Source organism: Oncorhynchus tshawytscha, unplaced genomic scaffold, assembly GCF_018296145.1.
Source record: "Oncorhynchus tshawytscha isolate Ot180627B unplaced genomic scaffold, Otsh_v2.0 Un_contig_7238_pilon_pilon, whole genome shotgun sequence".
NCBI classification, from domain to species: domain Eukaryota; kingdom Metazoa; phylum Chordata; class Actinopteri; order Salmoniformes; family Salmonidae; genus Oncorhynchus; species Oncorhynchus tshawytscha.
Window position 1 is genome coordinate 82,398 of NW_024609722.1, and position 11,811 is coordinate 94,208.

At 42.8% G+C, this 11,811-nt stretch overlaps 1 protein-coding gene across 1 annotated transcript; it reads right to left on the bottom strand.

The window, feature by feature from the left end:
* Positions 1 to 1,431: 1,431 nt before the first annotated feature.
* LOC121845633 (zinc finger protein 572-like) lies at positions 1,432 to 8,269 on the bottom strand. Its single transcript, XM_042317257.1, has 3 exons — positions 7,879 to 8,269; positions 4,061 to 4,229; positions 1,432 to 2,183 (listed from the first exon to the last, which is right to left on the bottom strand). The coding sequence occupies exons 1-3, from the start codon at positions 7,888 to 7,890 to the stop codon at positions 1,432 to 1,434; spliced, it is 933 nt and encodes a 310-aa protein (XP_042173191.1). The 5' UTR covers positions 7,891 to 8,269.
* Between the last annotated feature and the right edge of the window lie 3,542 nt (positions 8,270 to 11,811).

Genomic DNA, 11,811 nt, shown 5'->3' on the forward strand with positions numbered 1-11,811 from the left:
AGCATAGGGCTACATTTTCTCATGCTATCAGCTGGTGTTAGCATAGGGCTACATTTTCTCAAGCTATCAGCTGGTCGTGTTAGCATAGGGCTACGTTTTCTCATGCTGTCAGCTGGTTGTGTTTGCATAGGGTTTTCTCATGCTTCAGCTGGTTGTCTAGCATAGGGCGTTTTCTCATGCTATCAGCTGGTTGTGTTAGCATAGGGCTACATTATCTCATGCTGTCAGCTGGTTGTGTTAGCATAGGGCTACATTATCTCATGCTGTCAGCTGGTTGTGTTAGCATAGGGCTACATTATCTCATGCTATCAGCTGGTTGTGTTAGCATAGGGCTACGTTTTCTCATGCTTAGCTGGTTGTCTCATGCTGTCAGCTGGTTGTGTTAGCATAGGGCTACGTTTTCTTGCTATCAGCTCAGCTGGTTGTGTTTGCTAGGGCTATGTTTTCTCATGCTGTCAGCTGGTTGTGTTAGCATAGGGCTACGTTTCCTCATTTTCATGCTCATCAGCTGGTTGTGTTAGCATAGGGCTACATTATCTCATGCTGTCAGCTGGTTGTGTTAGCATAGGGCTACATTATCTCATGCTTCAGCTGGTTGTGTTAGCAAGAGTTCTCAGCTGGTTGTGTTAGCATAACATTATTTCATGTTGTCAGCTGGTTGTGTTAGCATAAGTTTTCTCATGCTATCAGCTGGTTGTGCTAGCATAGGGCTACGTTTTCTCATGCTATCAGCTGGTTGTGTTAGCATAGGGCTACGTTTTCTCATGCTATCAGCTGGTTGTGTTAGCATAGGGCTACGTTATTTCATGGGAAAAGCTTAAGCAAGAGTTCTCAAGAAACTAAGCCTAAGTTTAAAAGAGGTCGCAAATGGGCCCATTAAATATCTAAGCAATAGTACAAAATAAACGCTTTAGCTCACCAAAAGCAGGATCTTTGTTCTTCTCTTTCACTTTGACATAGACACCTGCTGTTGTGATCCCGTCCACGAGATTGGTTCAGGGAAGAAGCAGCTACATTTTTTGGCAAGGACATGATGTCTTTGACTGGATCGGTTTGCTGAGGAGGAGAATCTATTCCTACAGAGAGAGCAGGGGTAAGGTTTCACCCTCGTGTGAACTATCTGGTGGCTTCTGAGAAGTGCAAAAGCTGAGAAACTCTTATTACACGGAGAGCTGTGGTGTGGTTTCTCTCCGGTGTGCTGTTGCATGTGTATCTTGAAAGTCCACGATTGGCTGAATTCCTTCCCACATTCTGAGTGACACTAGTGTGGGATTGTTTGTGTCTTGCTAGAGAGCTAGGGTGAATAAAGGTATTTTTACAGGAGGTACACTGGTAAGGTTTCTTTATCACCATTGACAAAAACAACAATTTCCTCCTCCTCCTCTTTGACATTAATTGCCAGCTCCTGTTCCTCGTCTTCGATCTTGATATTCATAGTTTGACTGCCCGATGATGCCGTATCTCGAATTCCCAGTGTACACTGGTTGCTATGGTTACTGGCATGACTGCATTGATGTTTGCGAAGACCTTCGGTCGAAGCGAAACCCTCCCGCAATCAGAGCACTCGTAAGGTTTCTCTCCAGTGTGCACAGTCTGATGCTGCCTGAGCCTCGATGGTGACTCGTATCTCTTCCCACACTGTGAGCATTGGTAAGGTTTTGGTGTGGGTGCTCCTGTATGGCGTCTTACATGTCTCGATAGAGTTCCCTTACAGCCAAAGCTCATCTCGCAGTAGGAGCACTGGTGAGGTCTCTCCCCTGTGTGCTTTCTCATGTGCATCTTCAGTTCATATGCAGAGAAACATTCCTTTCCACAATCGGAGCACGGGTGCTTCTTTGTCGCGTTTGGCTGCTTCCCTCCAGGGTGGGTCATCTGATGTCTTTCCAGGTGGGGCTTCAGTGTGAATCGCTTCCCGCACACAGAGCACTGGTAAGGCTTCTCTCCTGTATGTGTTCGGCGGTGTCTCTTCAGTTTGGAGGGGTGAACAAAGTCTTTTCCACATACTGGACAGATGGAAGACTCCTTAGCAGGTTTTGTGTGTGTTCTTAGGTGTCTGTTGACATTGGATGGGTGAGCGATCTCTATTTCACATTGGGGGCATCGCCATGGCTTCTTAGCCGTATGATTCTCCTGGTGTTGTTCTGTTGATGCCTCTTCACTAGAGCTGGGGTTAGGATTCTCTCCTGTTACAATAGGACAAGAAAAGTTCAATGACAAATTAGGGATGCACGATATAATCGGTGAACATATCGGAATCGGCCGATATTAGCTAAAAATGCCAACTAGTTTAACGGCAACGTGCAAAACTAATGTCAAAGCTGGCATGCATACCTATATAATGTAGGTGACGTAATGACGCCATGTAAAAGTTTGCGCTACACGTGCAACACAGCATTCCTAACCTACTAGCCCACAATGTCTGCTGTGTGGATCGAGCAGTCAACAAGTCCAGCAGTCATTTGAAAGAGTAAGACAATTTCAGCGAGACAACTCAAAAGCGAAATCCATTCACGCCAAGATAATGGAATTCATTGCCCTTGACAATCAACTCTGTCGTGGGTGATGTTGGCATTCGCCAACTGGTTGAGCACCGGTACACATGTTGCCCTACCGGAGTTACAAAGTAATAGCATCACTGCTATTAGCTTCACGACATACTATGGCCGTTTGGGTCTTTGTGTGTCAAAAAAGACACACGTCAAATAACACTATTTGGCATAGCATGAGAAATCCTGGTTGAGAATGAAACGATGAAACAGCACAGCAAGTAAGTGAAAGAAATTGGTTTTGATTATGTTTCACTGGTAATGGGTACACACGTCAATGTCAACAAAATAACTTTTTGTTGTGTGTGTGTGTGAGTGTGTAACCTTTATTTAACTAGGCAAGGTCAGTTAAGAACAAATTCTTATTTACAATGACAGTCTACCCCGGCCAAACCTGGATGACACTGGGCCAATTGTGCGCCGCCCTATGAGACTCCCAATCACGGCCGGATGTGATACAGCCTGGATTCGAACCAGGGACCGTAGTGACGCCTCTTGTATTGAGATGCAGTGCCTTAGACCTCTGTGTCCATGTGTGTGTGTTAACTGTTTAATTGTACTAGAATGATTAAAAGAACGCAACCTTTTTTTAATATCGGTTTCGTTTTTTTTTGGCAAGGAAAATATTAGATATTGGTATCGGCCAAAAATGTCATATCGGTGCATCACTACGACAAATACATGATTCTATTCTATTATTTGTAATTGTCCTCTGTTTTTATTCTGCAAACGAGTGAATTAAACTGCTATATATGGCAGTGTTTCCACTATGTGCTTCTACACCTGCATTGCTTGCTGTTTGGGGATTTAGGCTGGGTTTCTGTACAGCACTTTGAGATATCAGCTGATGTACGAAGGGCTATATAAATACATTTTATTGTATTTTATTTGATATATTCATTTAAAAGTGTCTCGGCAGAAATATTTGTATGCTGCAAAATTGTTTCCGCCACTCCAAAATATATGATAATTATTATAATTAAAATGTTTTACAATATTTCTGCCAATTACGCCATTTTCTTCTTCCCCGGGGTCAGATGAAGTCGTGTAGCATTTTTATGTCTCTGCGTGCAATGAAACTTCCCTCAAACTGCAGAAACATACAAATGGTGTCCATGAGTTCATCTGACTCTGGGGAAGTAGATTGCCCAAAATCTCGCACTTTCCCTTTAAGATCAGAGTGAGATGTTACAATGTATATTTGAACAGTGGTAGGAATGAGAGCCACGAGGGCACAGCCACTGCCTGCTCCTCTTCATCTCCCTACAGCGCAGTGGAGCAGCATCTGTTCTATTACAGATGGTGTCAACATTATTACATTTATCATGCGTTTTGGAATAGAATGCCCTTTTAAAAAGAGTCCCCAGAAATTACCTTCTCCTCACAGCCGTCCTACAAAACAACCCCCCCTCACCCCCACCGCTGCTGAAAAGAATCCTGGGGGAAACACTGTATGGAACAGAACTATATAATCCCATTGATATTATTAATTCAGTAACTATAGTAATACTTACCAGTATTATCCACATCCCAGTCTTCCTCCTCCTCCTTGACTACAATGTTAAATCTGGGTATTTCACTGCAGTTGTCGATGTCTCTAAGGTTAGAGTCAGGAACCAGTGACTCTGGAGGGTTGGGTTCAGTGGAGCAGGAGAGAGGGGGGTTGGATGGATCGGCAGAATCCTAAAATAAAGAATGACTTGTTATAAAATAGCGACACTCATCATCAGCTACCACTTGCGTGTATCAGAGTTCCAAAACGCGTACGCACCGCAGTGTTCTAGAACTTGGGCTTTAATACTTTTTGAATTGCGTTCCATTGTGTTGAAATTGTGGGAAGTTGTGCGTTCGGGCTGTGTCCCCTCCCCCCCGCCCCGCTGTGCGTCAGAGCCGCGTAGCTGTGTCACAATGGGATGTCGCGCCGCAGCGTCTGTGGACTCCGATTTACGCTTAAAGGCGTCTGCCTACATAGGTTCGGTTTGCTCCAAGCAGAAATCAGCGAAGAGAATGTCTCTGTTCACAAACTCCATAAAGACCTTTAATTGAAAAACTAGAGAAAGGCAAAATTACTTTGTCCCTCTTGAGCTACTGTAGCAACTACACAGCCAGAAACACTTCATCAAAATAGCCAGAATTAATCTAAGATAAATAAAAAAATCTGTAATTAATAATTTAGATGTCTTTACCGAGGAGGTCTTAGTCGCAAAATTGTAAATATCGAACTAAGATACTTGGTGCAGTATTTCTAAAGTGGAAAAATGAGCATGAAAACTAGTCGTCTCTCGTTGAATCACAACAAACACTTCATTGAAGAATCTCGTTCCGACAAGGAGAAAGAACAATGAGCCAGGATGCATAAATGTGCAGTAATAAACGTATGTAATACTTTAAAGTACTTAAGTAAAAGTAATACATACGTTTTTTTTTTGTATCTGTACTTAACTATTTATATTTTTCTAAACTTTTACTTTTACTCCACTACATTCCCGAAAGAAAATCATGTACTTTTTACTCCATACATTTTCCCTGACTCCCAAAGGTACTTGTAACATTTCGAATACTTAGCAGGAAAGGGGAAATAGTTCAATTCATGCAGTCTCCAATTCATCCCTGGTCATCCCTACTGCCTCTGATCTGGTGGACTCACTAAACAGAGAACATCCCTGGTCCTCCCTACTGCCTCTGATCTGGTGGAGTCACTAAACAGAGAACATCCCTGGTCATCCCTACTGCCTCTGATCTGGTGGAGTCACTAAACAGAGAACATCCCTGGTCCTCCCTACTGCCTCTGATCTGGTGGAGTCACTAAACAGAGAACATCCCTGGTCATCCCTACTGCCTCTGATCTGGTGGAGTCACTAAACAGAGAACATCCCTGGTCATCCCTACTGCCTCTGATCTGGTGGAGTCACTAAACAGAGAACATCCCTGGTCATCCCTACTGCCTCTGATCTGGTGGAGTCACTAAACAGAGAACATCCCTGGTCATCCCTACTGCCTCTGATCTGGTGGAGTCACTAAACAGAGAACATCCCTGGTCATCCCTACTGCCTCTGATCTGGTGGAGTCACTAAACAGAGAACATCCCTGGTCCTCCCTACTGCCTCTGATCTGGTGGAGTCACTAAACAGAGAACATCCCTGGTCATCCCTACTGCCTCTGATCTGGTGGAGTCACTAAACAGAGAACATCCCTGGTCATCCCTACTGCCTCTGATCTGGTGGAGTCACTAAACAGAGAACATCCCTGGTCATCCCTACTGCCTCTGATCTGGTGGAGTCACTAAACAGAGAACATCCCTGGTCATCCCTACTGCCTCTGATCTGGTGGAGTCACTAAACAGAGAACATCCCTGGTCATCCCTACTGCCTCTGATCTGGTGGAGTCACTAAACAGAGAACATCCCTGGTCATCCCTACTGCCTCTGATCTGGTGGACTCACTAAACAGAGAACATCCCTGGTCATCCCTACTGCCTCTGATCTGGTGGACTCACTAAACAGAGAACATCCCTGGTCCTCCCTACTGCCTCTGATCTGGTGGAGTCACTAAACAGAGAACATCCCTGGCTGGTCATCCCTACTGCCTCTGATCTGGTGGAGTCACTAAACAGAGAACATCCCTGGTCCTCCCTACTGCCTCTGATCTGGTGGAGTCACTAAACAGAGAACATCCCTGGTCATCCCTACTGCCTCTGATCTGGTGGAGTCACTAAACAGAGAACATCCCTGGTCATCCCTACTGCCTCTGATCTGGTGGAGTCACTCAACAGAGAACATCCCTGGTCATCCCTACTGCCTCTGATCTGGTGGAGTCACTTAAACAGAGAACATCCCTGGTCATCCCTACTGCCTCTGATCTGGTGGAGTCACTAAACAGAGAACATCCCTGGTCATCCCTACTGCCTCTGATCTGGTGGAGTCACTAAACAGAGAACATCCCTGGTCCTCCCTACTGCCTCTGATCTGGTGGACTCACTAAACAGAGAACATCCCTGGTCATCCCTACTGCCTCTGATCTGGTGGACTCACTAAACAGAAAACATCCCTGGTCATCCCTACTGCCTCTGATCTGGTGGAGTCACTAAACAGAGAATATCCCTGGTCATCCCTACTGCCTCTGATCTTGGAGTCACGAAACAGAGAACATCCCTGGTCATCCCTACTGCCTCTGATCTGGTGGAGTCACTAAACAGAGAACATCCCTGGTCATCCCTACTGCCTACTTAAGTATATTTTTGAATTTACACTTAGTTTTGATACTTAAGTATATTTTAGAATTTACACTTAGTTTTGATACTTAAGTATATTTTAGAATTTACACTTAGTTTTGATACTTAAGTATATTTTAGAATTTACACTTAGTTTTGATACTTAAGTATATTTTAGAATTTAGATGATGGAGTGAGATGGATTTTGGCCGACATTCTGCACATTTTCTCATCGATTAAACATTTGATCTCCATTCAGTTTTCTGTTTCCAAAACTATAATCTGTAACAGAGTGGACTGCGTTTAGTAGACTTTACCCTTTGCAAAGTAAAAAAAAAATGGTGTTGTTTCGAAGGGCATATTGAGAACACACACACTTAAGAGTAGACGTTCCCTAATGCAAATATGCAAATAAATGCTAGGCTCTCACTAGCTCGTGTTTGGCTCTGCCCACTTCCTTGCTTGTTCTACAAACTATGATACATTTTCTCCCATCGGAAACGACAGGCTCTGGTCGATCTTGGGATCTTTTTGGTAATACTGTTGACCAATCACCGACGAAGGGGCGTAGACTTCAGCTACGAAATTTCAACTTGCCTCAAGAAAATAAAAAGTGTGCTCGAACGTCACAAATGTTCGTCATAATACATGTGCGCACTGTTTCGACTGGAAAGCATGCGACAGGCTTTAGGCAACGCCATCCAGACTGGTTTAGCATTACCCACCTAACATTAGCTACAGTCATTCCATAGAGATAGAGGACACAACATTGTATATGTTATTTTATGGCATCTCTGAGCATGGGCAGCGCCATTGAGGCTATCTCCATTTTGAAGTAGTCAATTTTCTTCTTCTACTCCTTCTATGAGTTGGTAAATAAACTGAAAGGGTGCGTACTGCCACCTGGAGGGTGTTATTTAAACAGATATAAAGCCAAGGTTGGCAATTGACTATCACCTGCAGTTTTGGAACGTTTTCTCACAAATATAATTAATTGGCTGATCCCTCCTGATGACCTGGATGGAATTATGAGATCCTTCCTTAACCCACCGGAAGTCCCACCCAGTTGATTACTTCAAAATGGTGAACGTCCTCAATGGTACTAGTCCTCCATCGGTCTCACCTCATCCATCATGAATTCTTCAATAGCTTCCTATGAATTATGTTGTTAGAGCACTGAATTATAGCAGATTATTCTGAAATAACCGTTTTCATTCCACTGACCGTTCACCACGAGTTCACATTAGCTAGATAGCGGATTGCTTTCTATCCAGAACTATTTGAAAACTAGCTAAATCAGTAAGCTAGGCTTTAGCTAACAAGCTAACTTACTTTCCTAGACCCGATAACAAAACGATATGGAATTGTGGTTGGTAACATCGTTGGTTCCACGTTTATAGTCCGTGTTTGGCAATATCAAAATCTACTTTAAACCGTATCAAATGATATCGGACACATTTTCGCACACTTGCAAAATAACCCCGCTAGCTAACTATCAACGTTAGTATGTTTCTTCTTCCGGGTCAGCTTCCGGGTTAGATTCCTCAGACGATCCGCGTTAGCGCCAACATCTGTTCTGGAGTCCAAACAGCAACAATATCAATGGGACTTCGTCTCCAATACAGTAGTGTACATACAACACAGTATGATATAAACAGGGTTGGGAAAATTACTTTCTAAATGTAATCTGTTACAATCTGTTACCGGTCCAAAATAGTACTCAGAAGGATTACCCGAACTCAGTAATGTTATCTGATTTACTTCCCCTTAAGAGGCATAGATGGGTTGGTTGTTTAGCAACGAAACCGACGCATGCGCAACTATGGGGAAACATAGTTGGCTGATGCTGCGTTCACATGCAGGTCAGAAACAAGGAGGACATTTCCGACTTGCTGATTCGTTGAATACAGCAGGTGTATAACTACACGTTGGCAAGTCGAACATTTCATAGTTTCGACTAGCACTTGTACTTAGCATTAGACTGTTGACAACATGTATACTATATTTAATCTCCAAATGTTTATTGAAAACAAATACATTTGCACAATGAGCACTTGTCTCACATACATCGTTATGGTTGTTGGTTATCTTGCTCGTGAATTTTTGCCATATTAGCATAAACATGACATCAGTCAAAACAAGACATCAATATAATGACCACCACCTACGATTCCCCACATGAAAACTGATTTTATTCATTCATTGACACCTCTAGCATTGCGATGCCGTGCCTTAGACCGCTGCACCACACGGGAGGTCCCCATGGCAACCTCGTCACCGAGGGGTTTGTTTTTCTGGCCCGGGTTACACCGGTGGGAGGAGTTTGAACCAGGTGGGAAGTGATTGCATTAGTCTGCCTCCCCGGCATGAGCCAGGTGCTCGGCTGACATGAGGTCGCCTACTTCCTTAATAGAGTAACACTTTAATTAGTCATTACTGATTAAAACAGACACTCTTCACTTCTTGAGCTCAGCAGCGTCATAGTTTATTCAAAATAAAAATGGATATGAAGTCGCCTACTTCCTTAATAGAGTAACACTTTAATTAGTCATTACTGATTAAAACAGACACTCTTCACTTCTTGAGCTCAGCAGCTTCATAGATTATACAAAATAAAAAAAATGGAGATAGTTTAATAAAAAAAATCATTGCAATGATTTATTTAATCATGACTACGACTACTGTGGCAGGTACTGTTGTAATCAGGTGGTGATATTAATCATGACTACGACTACTGTGCGCATGTTCTGTTGTAATCAGGTGGTGATATTCCACACAGACACCGAGACCCGTCTGCGAGAACTTCAGAAGAAAACATTTAAGTGCTTATGAATGAGAGACAATTCAACAGAGTAATATGACAATAATAAAAATTAAAGTTATTCAAATAGTATATTTAGTGTAAACCAGAGACAAGCGTCCCGACTCAACGGATGGTCATAAAAAAAAAGGCGTTGATCACAAATCTTCATAGTAAAATAACACTTGCTTGGCTTTTCAGCCGCTCCCCGAACCTGAACGTAAAGGACCAGTGCACCTCTATGTGGCCTCCCACTGATGATGACATCACAGCCTGAACCTCGGTGTTTGGCCCTCCTCAGTCAGAATTAAGAGAAGAGCATACAAATCATTTTGATCATGTTTTTGGTTTCGTTGTGCGGACCCTCTACAAATGAAACTCTCAAGGCAAACAGCGTCTAGTTTAGCATCCATCTGTTGTAACTGTGGTGGGGATCGGAGAAGAGGAACACACATAAATAACGGTACCCCTGTATATAGCCCCACTATTGTTATTTTACTGCTGCTGCTCTTTAATTATTTGTTATTTTTACTTTTTTTTTTTTTAAATTTTAGGTATTTTCTTAACTTCATTGTTGATTAAGGGCTTGTCAGTCAGCATTTCACTGTGAGATCCTGTTGTATTCAGCATTTCACTGTGAGATCCTGTTGTAATTCAGCATTTCACTGTGAGATCCTGTTGTATTCAGCATTTCACTGTGAGATCCTGTTGTATTCAGCATTTCACTGTGAGATCCTGTTGTATTCAGCATTTCACTGTGAGATCCTGTTGTATTCAGCATTTCACTGTGAGATCCTGTTGTATTCAGCATTTTACTGTGAGATCCTGTTGTAATTCAGCATTTCACTGTGAGATCCTGTTGTATTCAGCATTTCACTGTGAGATCCTGTTGTATTCAGCATTTCACTGTGAGATCCTGTTGTATTCAGCATTTCACTGTGAGATCCTGTTGTATTCAGCATTTCACTGTGAGATCCTGTTGTAATTCAGCATTTCACTGTGAGATCCTGTTGTATTCGGAGCAATTTGATTTGATGCTAGCAAGCACATGAATTCCCACTACTTTTAACAGGCGAGACAAAAGTAGTGAGATTAACCACAGAGATAATATATCTGTCTGGTAACCGGATATAGATTAACCACAGAGATAATATATCTGTCTGGTTTCCCGGATATAGATTAACCACAGAGATAATATATCTGTCTGGTTTCCCGGATATAGATTAACCACAGAGATAATATATCTGTCTGGTTTCCCGGATATAGATTAACCACAGAGATAATATATCTGTCTGGTTTCCCGGATATAGATTAAGCCTGGTCCAAAGGCCGTCTGTATAAAGCAGATATAGATTAAGCCTGGTCCAAAGGCCGTCTATATGAAGATGATATAGACTAAGCCTGGTCCAAAGGCAGTCTGTATGGTCCAAAGGCAGTCTATATGAAGCAGATATAGATTAAGCCTAGTCAAAGGCTGTCTGTATGGTCCAAAGGTCGTCTGTATGAAGATGATATAGATTAAGCCTGGTCCAAAGGCCGTCTGGATGAAGCAGATATAGATTAAGCCTGGTCCAAAGGCCGTCTATATGAAGATGATATAGATTAAGCCTGGTCCAAAGGCCGTCTGGATGAAGCAGATATAGATTAAGCCTGGTCCAAAGGCTGTCTATATGAAGATGATATAGACTAAGCCTGGTCTAAAGGCCGTCTGTATGAAGCAGATATAGATTAAGCCTGGTCTAAAGGCCGTCTGTATGAAGCAGATATAGATTAAGCCTGGTCCAAAGGCCGTCTATATGAAGATGATATAGATTAAGCCTGGTCCAAAGGCTGTCTGTATGAAGATGATATAGATGAAGCCTGGTCCAAAGGCCGTCTATATGAAGATGATATAGATTAAGCCTGGTCCAAAGGCCGTCTGGATGAAGCATCTTAAAGTAGGAGTGCTGATTGATGGTCAGCTTCCCCTTTTTAGATCCCAATAAATACGGTTATATGGACAGGGGACCTGATCCTAGATCAGCTCTCCTACTCTGAGACACATGATACAAAGCCCCAAGGAGCAACAATCGGTTTCCCTATTGAACATGCTATTTAAATGCAGAACTAGTCTTAAATCGGTGTCCGGGAAACTGGCCTTAAATGTTGTCAGCAACGTAGCGCTGGTTAAAGGAGCAGTCTGCAGTTCAAACTGGCCTTAAATGTTGTCAGCAACATAGTGCTGGTTAAAGGAGCAGTCTGCAGTTCAAACTGGCC

Bases quoted from the DNA above. Each gene is read 5' to 3' on its own strand.
- LOC121845633 (XM_042317257.1), bottom strand. The intron at 2,184-4,060 runs GTAAGTATTACT...CTATTGTAACAG, and splicing joins CTGGGATGTGGATAATACTG to GAGAGAATCCTAACCCCAGC.